General features: G+C 44.6%; 1 protein-coding gene across 4 annotated transcripts; it reads right to left on the bottom strand.

The window, feature by feature from the left end:
* Positions 1-2,892: 2,892 nt before the first annotated feature.
* On the bottom strand, positions 2,893-11,037 carry WBP2 (WW domain binding protein 2). 4 transcript variants are annotated; one of them, XM_030505913.1, is made up of 8 exons: positions 10,912-11,037; positions 9,016-9,124; positions 8,351-8,486; positions 6,708-6,800; positions 6,277-6,393; positions 5,914-6,036; positions 4,739-4,815; positions 2,893-4,551 (listed from the first exon to the last, which is right to left on the bottom strand). In XM_030505913.1, exons 1-8 carry the CDS (start codon positions 10,968-10,970, stop codon positions 4,498-4,500), a joined length of 768 nt encoding a protein of 255 aa, XP_030361773.1. In that variant the 5' UTR covers positions 10,971-11,037; the 3' UTR covers positions 2,893-4,497. The 4 variants fall into 4 exon arrangements, with proteins under 4 accessions (XP_030361773.1, XP_030361774.1, XP_030361775.1 ...); XM_030505914.1 differs by having other exon boundaries at positions 10,865-11,004; XM_030505915.1 differs by having other exon boundaries at positions 10,907-10,968.
* Positions 11,038-12,655: the final 1,618 nt, after the last annotated feature.

Genomic DNA, 12,655 nt, shown 5'->3' with positions numbered 1-12,655 from the left:
TATCAGAATCACAGAATGGTTTGGGTTGGAAGGATCTTAAAGCTCATCCAGTTCCAACCCCCCACCATGGGCAAGGACACCTTCTACTAGGCCAGGTTGCTTCAAGCCCCTGTGTCCAACCTGGCCTTGAACACTGCCAGGGATGGGGCAGCCACAGCTTCTCTGGGCACCCTGTGCCAGCGCCTCAGCACCCTCACAGGGAAGAACTTCTGCCTCAGAGCTCATCTCAATCTCACCTCTGGCAGGTTAAAGCCATTCCCCCTTGTCCTGTCCCTACAGGTCTTTGTCCAAAGCCCCTCTACAGGTTTCTTGTAGCCCTTTTAGGCACTGGAGCTGCCCTAAGGTCTCCCCGGAGCCTTCTCTTCTCCAGGTTGAACAAGCCCAGCTCCCAGCCTGTCTCCAGCAGAGATGCATAATAATGATTTGTTTTAAAGTTTTTCTTGGAAATAGGTTGCATGAAGCATGAGTGTTCAAGGTAAAATCTGGGCAGAATGGTGTGGAAGAGGAGGGCTCAGTTTTCCTTCAGCTGGAGGCAATCCTGGGCAAGCATGCACATATCCCATCGTTCCAGGGTAAAACCTTCTCCAGTCCCCAGGGATATCATCAAGATTTCAGGGCTGATAGTAGGAAATCTGTAAGTAGTACCCGCAGTTCCTGTGGTAACAGGTTTTTGCATAAGATCTCAAAGCACTTTAGAAATAACCTGGTTGCACCACACTCATGTGGAAGGGGGAAAGAGCTGAACATGCAGAGTGGGGAAGGAGACACAACTTGCAGTGAGGGACTTCTCAGATAAAGAGCTGAAGTCACATCAGGGAGACAAAACTACACAGCGGCAGAAAATCTGTCTGTGCCAGATTAATTGGATCCAACATTAACTGTTCCTCTTTTTCTTCGATAGTGTAATAGCATCCAAATATTGGAACTTAATGGCACTGATCTAGCTCTCACATGACAGCCTTTCTGCTCTGTAGTTGATTAATCATGCAAGCAGGGACCAGATATGGAGATGTATTAATGCACAACATTCCCTCCTGCCCTACTCCCACCCTGTTCCAGAGCAGCAGCAGACTTTGAATTGCACTTTCCCACTTTAATACTTAAAATCTTCTTATGCTGGCAGCACGACCAGCTGACCCTTTGACCTGCTATAAGCCCTTTCCAAAGAAGAGTACAGCTCCCAGCTCCCATCAGGAACATGGGAGGAAATGCTAAAAATCTAGGCTAAATTTGGGTTTGGGGGTTTTAACAACCAAGGCAGGGATTCTCACCAGCATCTATCTGGCCAAAATTTGCACCCTCCTGAATTGTGCTGCTCCTCTCAATCTAATACATGCATGCGCCTTGCTGACTCAGTGACTTGCGCAGCCTTTCAGCCCCACAGATTCAGCATTCCCAAAACATGCTTCACTTACCACCTTTCCAAATGCACCAAGACCACCATGATCAATCTCTTTAATTAGGCTTGCTCCTTCACACCTCCCCACAGACCATGCCAAGCTCTTGGCTGGAAGAACAGGGACATTCAGCAACAAACCATTGTAAAAAGGTCACAACTCAAAAGCCGTTAAGTTAGCCCACTAATGCTCATGTTGAGGAAAGGAATATTTCATTTATTCCAGCCTGACTCATCCTTTCAAAATATTTTCCATTTTCCAGGCATCAAACTTCATGGTCTCTGCAGATCTTCCCACTTGTCCACACTAGCAGAAGAGACACTCAGCTTGAACCACAGAGCCAAGTTTTCATCAGAGCAGATATCTACATGTTTCTTCTCCCAAGAACACCCAGTTGAGGGAAGATTTTTAAAAACTTCCTGGGTTTGTGCTGATTGTTGGCATGAGCTCCACAGTGAGTGGTGCTTGGTGAGAGACCTGGAAACTTTGTGCAATCTGTTTTCTAGGATCATCTGTCTGGGAGGAGAATTTTAAATGTCTGGGAGGGAGCCATTTTAAACTAGAATAGAGTACAGAGAGGTTTCTGCAGCATCTTACAGTTGGACTGATGTGATTCAGGAAACCTGATTTGAAGTAATCTAATTCACAAACCAGGATTTCGTAGGCTCCTACTGGGCTGTCATATTTCATCTCTTCATGCTTTCCTTCTCCACCCACCTTTTGCTACAAAAATCAAACCCAAATAGCTCAACCAGCCTTAAAATGCTGTAAAAGAGCCATGTGGAAGGACATGAAAGTTGAAAGTCATGTAGGAGAGCAGTATCTGGAAAATGTTGATCAAAGAGTTCAAGAGAATTAAGGCTGCTAGTGGCAGCTGGGAAGAGGAATGAAGCCAGGCAAGGTTTGAATGTCACTTGTAAAGCAGCTTCTGAACTTCTGCTTGACAAATGTCAGTGCAAACTGAAGGGGCTCACCTCATCTCAGAAACCACAAGACCGCAGCCCACATGGGACATTTCCTCCTCCAGAATATACAGACAGGCCTAATTCTGCTCACTGTGAGGTGCAACAGCTCTTGCAGCGCTGCTAGAGCACACCTAGGGGGAGCTTCATGCTGCTGAAGAAACAACTGCCCCACTTTGCCAGGGAGGAGAGCTACTGGCTGGACCACAGCACCTTAGAGAGTTCAGACCTAACAGAGCAGAACTACCCGGGCACCTCAGCACACTTAAAACAAACAATAAAAAGATTAAATTATTGATTGCTTCTAATTAGAGACACATTTTAGAGGCAACAATTACACTATGTCCCTCAACTACTTCTTCTAACAGGTTGCAACCATCTGAGTAAAATGTTAAGCAGCCGCCTCACCAGTTTATAACAAGAATAGCAAAATGGTGTTTGACAAAAGATTTTAACATCTTATTTTTCATTTCACAAAGTCAGTCAAGGGAAACCACACAACTGATGTCAGCAATGAATAGCCAAGAACAAAATCCAAGTGATTTTGCTGTTTAATTCTCCCTCTCTCCACCCAAAGCTACTAAGTCACCATTAAGTTTGCCTATTCACACAAAAGTGCACAAACACGGTAAGTTTTGAGCTGATTTCTCTTTAGTTCACAGTCTCAGCAAAACAAATCTGCATTCAAAAGTCATTTCACAATATATTAATCAAACATTTTCAAAATAATTATTTCTTTTTTAAATAACCATTTCTTTACATCACTGCAATAGCAATTCTAGAAAAGTCAGTGTACAGACAGTAGCAATTTGATTAATCAGCTAGACTCAGACAAAATGAGAGGTGGACCTTTTTTTCTCTCCAAGCAGGCTGCATGCAGCAGGTCTCAGCAGTTCACCTAGCACACAGTCTTTCTTCACACTTGCTGGGAAGGATTTTCTCTCTCTTAGCTGTCAGAGGACAGTGAAGTCTGGTTTGTGCAAAGCTTTGTATAATGCAGTTTCACAACCTGGATTCTGATCAGTCTTGCAGAGGTTCTGCTCACTGGAGTCATTGCTAATGAGATTGATGAATCAATGCTACAGAAAGGAAAGGCCTGAACCCTCAGTCTAATGAGCCCACATTCAAGTCACCAGGCAGTATTTTCACAGCTGATGCAGGAACACTAACAGCATTAAAGAGCATTCAAGAAAGTGGCTCAGCTGTACCCAACAGCTTGTCCCAATGTTCTGCATATTCTCTCAAGTGCTTCCAGGGCAGAAGAAACTATTTTCTCCCCATTAGGTATTAATTTACCAGTTAAATCACATATGTAACATGCTTCACTGGCCAAAATGTGTAACGTGTATTACAGCAAAGAAAAATTAAACAGAATATTCAGGACTTGATCTCAAGCCCACGAATCTAAATGGATAAAGACATGAGAAAATTAGTGTTCCCATATGACCTGTAACTAGTTAGCTACTCATCAACCCTGTAAGGAGTATTACGTTTTCTTAAGAATGGAAGCTCGTGAGCATCATCACACACAGCACACAGCAGGGGAATTTGGAGGCCTACCAGATTATCTGCTACAACTGTCAAGAACCCAAGGAAGTTTAATAGTTATCTGAAAAATGCAATAGGTATCCATTTCCTTTGAGATGCTAAAGATTCCCTTTGAAATCCTTTCTCAGTAGCAGAGGGGAAAGTTGGATATGGTACTCTTGAGAGGAACGTCCAGAGATGCTCTTGGCTACATACTAAGATAAATTCAAGACACCCCCACCCCCAAGCTTTGTTTCCATGTTATGGGCACGTTAATCATCAGTTTGGAGCAGTTGCTCACTCTAAAGAGGTATAATTTAAGTATAAAAAGAAACAGACATAAGGGAAACAGAGATGAAAAGAACCTCCAGTTCTAACAATGCTGCGCACAGGGAGAAGGGAATACTGCAGTAGGACAGCAAACCCTCAGAGCTCTACAAGAGAACCCAGGCTGCTGAAGTCTCTCCCCTTGCTCTGCACATATCTACCACTAGAGCCCATGAAAGCTATGTGCCTTGGTGGAGGCTCCTCAGTGCTATGGACTATGCTCCAAGATTCTGTCAAAATGGGAAGTAAGAAAGCAATAAGTTTTGGAGAAGTTCTGTGTTAGCTTATTGTTTTTTCTTGTCCTCTGGTGGGAAGTACGGAGGAGGGGGTGGCTGGTCCTGAAACAAAGACAATAAAAGAACATCAATTCATGACTAAGAAAAACAAAAGCAATCCCAACTACCCTCCAAAAAAACCCAAAACACTGAAATGAATTCAGACAAACTTTGCTGTGTCACTGAGAAAAAGAACAGCTAGGTGCACATTTGCCTCACACTGCAATCCTAGGATGACACAGGAACTCACCGGAGGCATGTAGACATTATGTGGGTTGACTGGGCTGTAGAAAGCACTGGCAGTGGCTTCGGCAGCCTTTGCTTCAGCTGTCACAGAAAGAGAAATTACAGATTTGGTGACACACACAGAACTTCTACAAACAAAAACTCCACATATTCCTGGCCAGCAAGTGTTACTAACAAAGCACTATTTGACCAACACCTGAGTTGCAAAATAGCTACAACAAACACAATGATTGAGCATTATCTCTTCCAGTTGCCACAGGATTTTCAAGCGCAAAATGAAGCAGACCAAGATTTCATTTGGAAATGTCACCTGGGAGTAGCCTTGTAGTCAATAAATAAATGCTAACAGAAGTTTTGCCTGAATACAGACAATACCCCTTAAAAAGGCAGTTAACAAACCATCCTTCTTGGGAGTAAAAACACAAGACAAAACAAAAATCAACAAAAGTTTACAGGAGCTCAGGGGACTCATTCTTTACAGGTGATTTATGAAGATAATCCAGGTCATCTATTTCTGCAGAATACAGAAAACCTGTACAACCATCTGGATCAGTGCCACTTTCCAAAGAATAGTTCATAGGTGATTGGTTGTTTATTCAAAGCAAAGAGAGACAAATACCATTACCTGTAAGAGATCCATGACTGTGTCCAACCACAAAAAGCTCTCTTCCCCTGTCCCCCGCAAACCTTTTAAGACCACATTTGAAATAATTTTGATAAATCCCAAATGAGTGAAAATGACACTGATATTTCCCCAGCTTCTCTCCATCATCTACTCCTCTGTTCCATATTGTTTAAGCAGAAGTAATCAAGTTAGAGAGAAATGGGAGAAGGGGGAGTATCACGAAAGCCCCATTTGCTAACTAAAATGGACTACAAACACGTTTCACCAGCAAGATTACCACAACAGGATAATCACAAACTGTATTTTTTCTGTTTAACAAGAAAAAATCTAGCTGCAAAATATCTGCTAACGGTATCTGCCCTGGAGAGAATCAGGCTGGCTTTCAGACTGAGCTGGAGATTAGGGGAGCTCCTTAATCCCTCTCCTAAACAATTTTAACTTCTAAGTGGAGTTTCTAAATTCATTCTGTGTTCCGCGAGAGATAACAGATGAGGAACAATGTTTATTTCATGGCTAACAAAACCTCGTGAGCTAATTCACCTGAACATGCTTACCTGCGGGAGTGGTGGGCAGGTCTGGTCCGCTCACAGGGGGTTCCATGGGCCCTGGGTACGGTGGAGGTGGAAGCTGCATGTAACCCATGTCTCCATCCACCACAGGAGGGCCAGGATAAAACTCTGCCAGGAAAGGAAGTAACAGAGCAAACACTTCACTCCTTTGGGAGAGAGGGTCACAGCACACAGCCAAAACAAGCCAGAGGAAAATACAGTTCAGCTCAGAAACAAAACTGGCACAAAGCATCAGATCAAATAAAAGCAAATCCAATTTGATTATGTAAAATCTGTGTTTCTTCTCCTTTTTACCTATTTTAACTCTTGCTAACTAGAATAATCCCCATCCTCAATTCCCAGACTTACCAGGAGGAGGTGGGGGGTATGGATAGCCCCCATTAGCTGCAGCTGGTGCAAAAGCATAGGATCCATTTGGCATATAGGAATAGCCATAAGCACCATTGGGTATTTCACCTCTGGAGACTGGAAAAGTAAAGATAAGCTGACCTCATCAAAACATCAAGCCTGCATCAAACACGGGCCAAGAACTCCAACAAAGTTAAAAAATCCTTATCCGAAAAACAAGCTCCATCCCAATAACTCTGCTGTTCACTGGATGCAAAAAAAAAAAAGTATTTTAATCTATTATGTAATTATTTTTTAAAGCAAGCAGGTTCCAGATACAGCCTGAAACTTGCATGAATTTGAATCCAACCTGAAACTACCCTTGCTATGGAATGAAGGCAAGGCCTCTTGAAACCACTGAACTCTCTGGCAATACTGCCAGGCTCCTGTACCTTGTGATGCCACCTGCAGCATCCGCTGCCCAAATTCGATTGCGCCTCCAGCTGAGAAAGTCATCTTGAATGTAGCAGATCCTTCCCAGCCACCTGCAAGGAGGAAAGACAGAATTCAGAAGCAAGAAGCCATTTTGATGCTATTTAGCTTCCAAGCTTTACCTACAGATGCCCTGTATGCAATTCTTTAAAGAGTTTATCCCAAAAATCAAAGGAAAAAATGCAGATAAAGTGGTAGAATTACCCTATTAGAAAAAATCACATTGGGGTATTTTCAGGTCAAGAGACCCCTGAAGAAAACACATGAAGGAGGGAGACCTTCAGAAGCTTTCTAAAGTTGTGCCTGTTACCAGCTGCCAACAGACCAAGCTATCAGGAGTCTGGATTTGCTCTAGCTTTGTAGAAGATTAGTGCAGAAGACAGGGATTTTGTTAATCCTGTTTGCTAAAAAGCCTTTGCAACTACACCTAACTGTCAGCTATAAATTAGTTTGGGACTTTGAGTGCCCAGTGCAGCAAGGAGCTTAATGAAAAAAAACTCCATACAAATCCATTAGAGTCCTTGATTTCAAGTCAGGATAATAATAACAATAAAAGATAAATAATAACATCTCATATTACAGACTAAAAAAGAAAAACATGCACAGCCCAGAGTCCCAACAATGCATCAAAGCAGAAGCTGTGCCACTGCTGAAGCAGGGACATGTAGATTAAAGAGCCTTTTGAGCTAAACCAGACTCTCACGGCTGTTAAAGCAACATCCTCATTAAAAGAGATAGCCTTTGGGGAAAACTGACAAAGATTTAGCTAAAGCCACTTGCCTTTCACACAGTTTACAGAGTTTGTCATTACTGCTCAGGCTTCCTCTCATGCTGGATGGTCCCACTTTGCTCCCCTACAGAAGCTACAATGCTGATTTCAGGATTACAGACTGAAGGCTCCTAAGAACGGCACTGTGATTTCAGTGCTCAACTAATAGACTAAATCAAGCTGGAAATAAAAGAGTTTACTGCACTATGTGTCTGTGGTAAAAAGGGGAAGCATAAAGCAGTGATTAAAAAAATCTTGTTGAAAATGTCTACCACAAACTTCTCATTGAACATACTATGAAACCACCCCTGGAAGATTCCCTGATTTCAAGACAGTCCATTCTCCTCCAAGTGTCATTTTTACTGCGAAGATACACTACAGCGATTGTATGCCCTTTCCTGAATTGCACAAGAAATTGATGACGGGGAACAGCGCTCCTGCAAACCCAAACAAATCCAGAAAGGATCATGAGTCTTTGGCACAAGAGGACCCAGATGCAGAATTACCAGGTAACCCCACTGATCAATGCAGAATGACATCCTCACTCCCACTGACTCTGCTCTGATGTTTACTCAGTGAGATCACCTGGCTGACTGAAGTCAGTATTTTGCAGAGGGCAGGAGTGAGATCAGTTGCAGAACACATCTGGTCTCTGTAATTGTACAAGGAGCAGACACGGGGAATATTTTTAGCTGCTAATTTCAAAGACAAGACACGCATTTTAGCAGCACTGTAAAAACCCATTTGGTCAGTATCCAGTTTCAGTTACACTGATACTTTGTCATGAATTGTGCAGCTGAACTAAGACACAACTTACATCTGTGCTGTACATACCTCCTGCCTCTGCTTTCACTGTGCCCTTGATATAATTTGCTCCAAAGACAGGCTGCTTAATTTCACAATCTTTCAACAAATAAAAGGGCATCACAAAAGACTGCATAGCATCCTTTCCCTTCGACACAAAGATAACCTAAAAAGAAAACAACATTACAAAGGGTATTTAAAACAAATAGGAAACATAGGCCCGATTCATTATCTGAAGGGACTTTTTGCTGGACTGAAACTCCCTCCTACATCTACAGTTGTGCAAGTCAAAAGCTACACAGAACAGTCACAAGGGTAAACTGCAGCCTCCAGGCATAAAGCCTTCCAGGAAGGCTACACTTGCTTGGATAATACTCTTCCCAGCTTCCAGAGAACTCGCTCCTCCACACAGCTATGATTTAGTAGCTGTGCTGTTGCATTCAGCATTTCCAGACCACTGCTAATTTCCAATCTCAAAGATGCCTGATGGACTAAACAGCTGCTTTTATAAGAACTAATCATATTTATTATCTTTTGACAAATAGATAGGCTGTACAATGAATTCATAATGCTCCCCAGAGGGAGAGGAGGAGCCATAATTCAAGGGGTAGTAGATTATCCTGACTTTCATGCATTGAGGGCATTTAAATACAGAATTTATCTCCTTACACAAGACAAAGCCTTTTACTACTTACTCGGTAGGGAGTCAAGAAAACGCTCCCTTTCTTGGTCCCTTTGAACGCATCTGGCATAGGTTCGATATCACTGAAGGTAATTTCTACATGATCATAGGTCATCAAAACGCTGCAAACAAGACGAGGGAAGCAACAGTGTTACAGTGTTACAGCTCAAGTCAGAAGTACAACACACGTGTAGGTTTACTGACCTACCAAAACTGCCTTTAACCTCAGGCTAGTGCTCAGCAGATGAAAATCAGAAATCTGATTTTCTGATTCAAGCCATCTGATTCAAGTTTGGCTTGAATTTTCTTTTATTTATTTTTTTTTGTTGGCAGTAGCAACTTAAGTAGTACTGGCTGCTTGTTCTCAGCCTTGTGTTCCCTCCTCAGTGTGCTAGCACAGCTAACACTGTCTGCATAGCCAGGCAGTGAACCCAATCTACTGAACTGATCAAGATCTCAAGACATACATATATATATATAATTTTAAGCTGCACTGCATTTCTGCTGGATCAGTTCCCTAATTTGGTTCACCACAAGTAACACAACAGAGGAAGGACTGCTGAAGCAGGAACTGCTTGGGATGGCTTATGCAACACAGCTGTCAAACGTCTAACCACAGCTTAAGCATCTCTGTCACTGAAACAGGATGGAGAAGAACTCCCTATTTATGCCACTAGCCTTCATTAACTCATGTTGTCTGCACTGACTCCATTCTCATTTCAAAACTGATCTTATTAAAACCAGTGCAATACCCTTGCACAGATACAGCCAGTAACTTGTATTAACGTAACAGCATCCACATTAGGGACTCTAATCCCTAAAGCTGGAGAAACCTCCACCACCTTTACCTTTGGCAGCTTACGTGCTACCATCCTCAGTCACCCGCCCTTCCCTTTTGCCAGCCAGTAGCTGTCCCTCCAGCAAAAGCTCTGGAAAGGCACAGGGCCCAGCAGCATTGTTTGGGCTACAGCACATTAGCCAAATCAACCACCACAAGCAGCCTGGGCTGACACTTGAGAGGTAACCCTGATCCAAGGCAGGCTGACAACTAGGAACAGTAATACAGAATTGTTTGTTTTAGTGAATGCAAATTTAAGCCCCAGAGTTGATCTTACTAAATTCTTCTAGGAAGGGTCACATCCCAAATGGAAGTCAGGCTCAGAATTCCTGTATCAATGTTTAACTGGCCTAAGAAAAGACACCTTGAAAACTGAATTCCTTTGTCTCAGAAGCAGGTGACTGCCACGTCAGAACGAGAGCACCCTGGCAGACACAAATGGTGAGGGCAGCCCATCGCCAAGCAGACAGAGGCAGCTCTGTGGAGGCTTTCTGTTTCCATGGTTATATCCCAGTGTCTTTTCCGAACACTGCTGCTCTTTCCCGCACACATGGAGGGGGCGGGTGTGCAAGGAAACCAGCAAACCCAACCGGGCAGGCAACCCTGCGCATCCCATGCGGGCAGCTCTTGAACAGCGGCACACTGCATCGAGAGACGGGAGAAGCTTGGGCCCTGGCCAGAATCAGCTGGCTGGGGGGATGAGCTCTGCCAGCCCCCTCCGAGCACTCGGGAAGAGGCTGAGGACAACAGCAGGAGGCAGGAGGTGGCAGCAGCAGGCAGATGGGCAGGCAGGCCGCAGAGGGGAGCGGTGTGAGGGGGAAAAGCCCGCGACAGAGGCCCAGCAGAGCCTCCCCCGGTGAGTCCCAGGGGCAGGGCGATATGTACAGCCCCTACCCTCGCAGGGAGAAGAGGGAAGGACGACCCACGCCGGCACCGAGAGGGTTAAACCAATCCCTTCCTTATCCCCCCTCCCATCCCCTCCCCTCCCCACACAACCGCGCCCCCTGAGGAGGGTAAGCAGCACCCCGCTATCCCCCGGCCGGAGGCGGGGAGCAGGCGATGGCTCCTCACTTCTCGCTGTTGTTAACGATGACGCCGCCGCCCTCCGAATGGTTCCTGTTCAGCGCCATGTCCTCCTCTTCCTCCTCCCCCGGCGCCCAGCCCACTCTGCGCCCGCGCGGCACACCGCGGGAGCGAGGGCCGTGCCGTGCCGCGCGGTGCATGCTGGGAGCTGTAGTCCGCCAGCGGCCCGCGGCGGCCGTGGTGGTGTGCGTGGCGCCTCCGCTGCTGCCCCGCCACCGCCCGCTCTCCGCCCAGAGCCCGGTGCAGCAAGGGAAGCACCGCTCTCCCCAGCCTGGCTACCCCTGAGGAGACCCGCGGCCTCCGACCCCTGCTGCCGCCTCGACTTATGATCAGTATTAATTTAGCGAGCGCAATCCAGTTTAGGTTTTAAGCTACCTCAGTTTTCTAATACAGAGAGGAGGAGTGATCCAAAGAGCTAGTCCAGTCCTTGTTTTGGAATAGCTCTCTAACATACTTATAAACCCCATTAATCATCTGATTACGTGTCCTGCTGACCATATATAATAGAGTGATTTCAGTTACTTGGAGCTCGCCTGAACTCCAGAGCTCGCAGTTTTCCTGGGATTTCTGCCCTCAAGGTGCTCTGGCACAGCAGCGCTTTGCCGGTGGGAGTTCGCAGAGCATCCCGACAGTGTTCACACTGACATATTGTTTTAAAACGCTGTATTTTGCTGCGGTTTGCACCTCATTTTTTATCCTGAAGACATTTCCTGGCCCACTTACCAGAGAATAAAACCTTTTCCCTAGGAGGCTATCCAGTTTTGCGTGTACGAGGGGGCTGTTCACACATCCCATGCAACCACAAGTGATTTTAACGCTGTTTGGCAGGATCTCCCAAATCTTAATTTTGGGAAAAGCCCAAAATTAAGTGAAATAGAGATAAAAATGGACTTCCAGAACTTGGCAGGGCAGAATCCAGACGTTTGGTAGAGTAGAATAAAAATCATCCCACATACGGGGTGGTACTGCGCATAAAATGAAGCTTAGCCCCTTACACAGCAAAGATGCTTGCTCCTTTTCCAACCATTTTTTAATTCACTTTCGATGCACAATTCATGTTTCACACACTTGCAAACATATTTTTGAGCCCACTGTTGGCTTCTTTCCATGCTTGAATCAATCACATCCTAAAATTACCCCTTTATATTGGAAAGTGTTAAACTGGAAAGGCTAACCAGTTGCCCTATGAACAAGTCAGGACCATGTCTGTCTGCCTGGAGGGAACCTGAGAGCAGGAAAATCTCTGTAAAAGTTTCTTTGCAGAGTTACAATGAGGGTCTAATCTCCTGCCTTTAGGTGCACAAGCAGGAGGAGCTCTTAAAAAATTAATGTTTGCATAATTTCATTAAAAATAGGAGCCCTACAAAACCAATCAACAGTTTTGAAGGGCTTCTCATAGCACTAACTGTCAACTGGGTATCAATAATACACAAATATTTATTAAGAGCATATATTACCTTAAATTATACCTTTTTATATGGATTTGAGCTTTTCCCTGCCGGGTTTGCAGCTCAGCCCTGTTTGAGTGCCTGAGAACCAGATGGGGTGTGGGAGCAAAAGCAGAAAAACTACATAATGGAAACCAGGTTTAAATAAATGCAATGACATAATCTGTACAGTTCTTGGCAGAAAAGAGCAAATTTGTGCTTTTCATAGCCGCTTTTTCAATAAGCTGTAAGTTTCCCTTTTAAGTAATGGTTGTAACAAACAGTTCTGATTCCTCTCCTATTAA

The sequence above is a fragment of the Strigops habroptila genome, chromosome 14, assembly GCF_004027225.2.
Source record: "Strigops habroptila isolate Jane chromosome 14, bStrHab1.2.pri, whole genome shotgun sequence".
In the NCBI taxonomy this organism is placed as follows: Eukaryota; Metazoa; Chordata; class Aves; order Psittaciformes; family Psittacidae; genus Strigops; species Strigops habroptila.
Note: the sequence above shows the minus strand (reverse complement) of the source record. Positions and strands in the feature narration are given on the sequence as shown.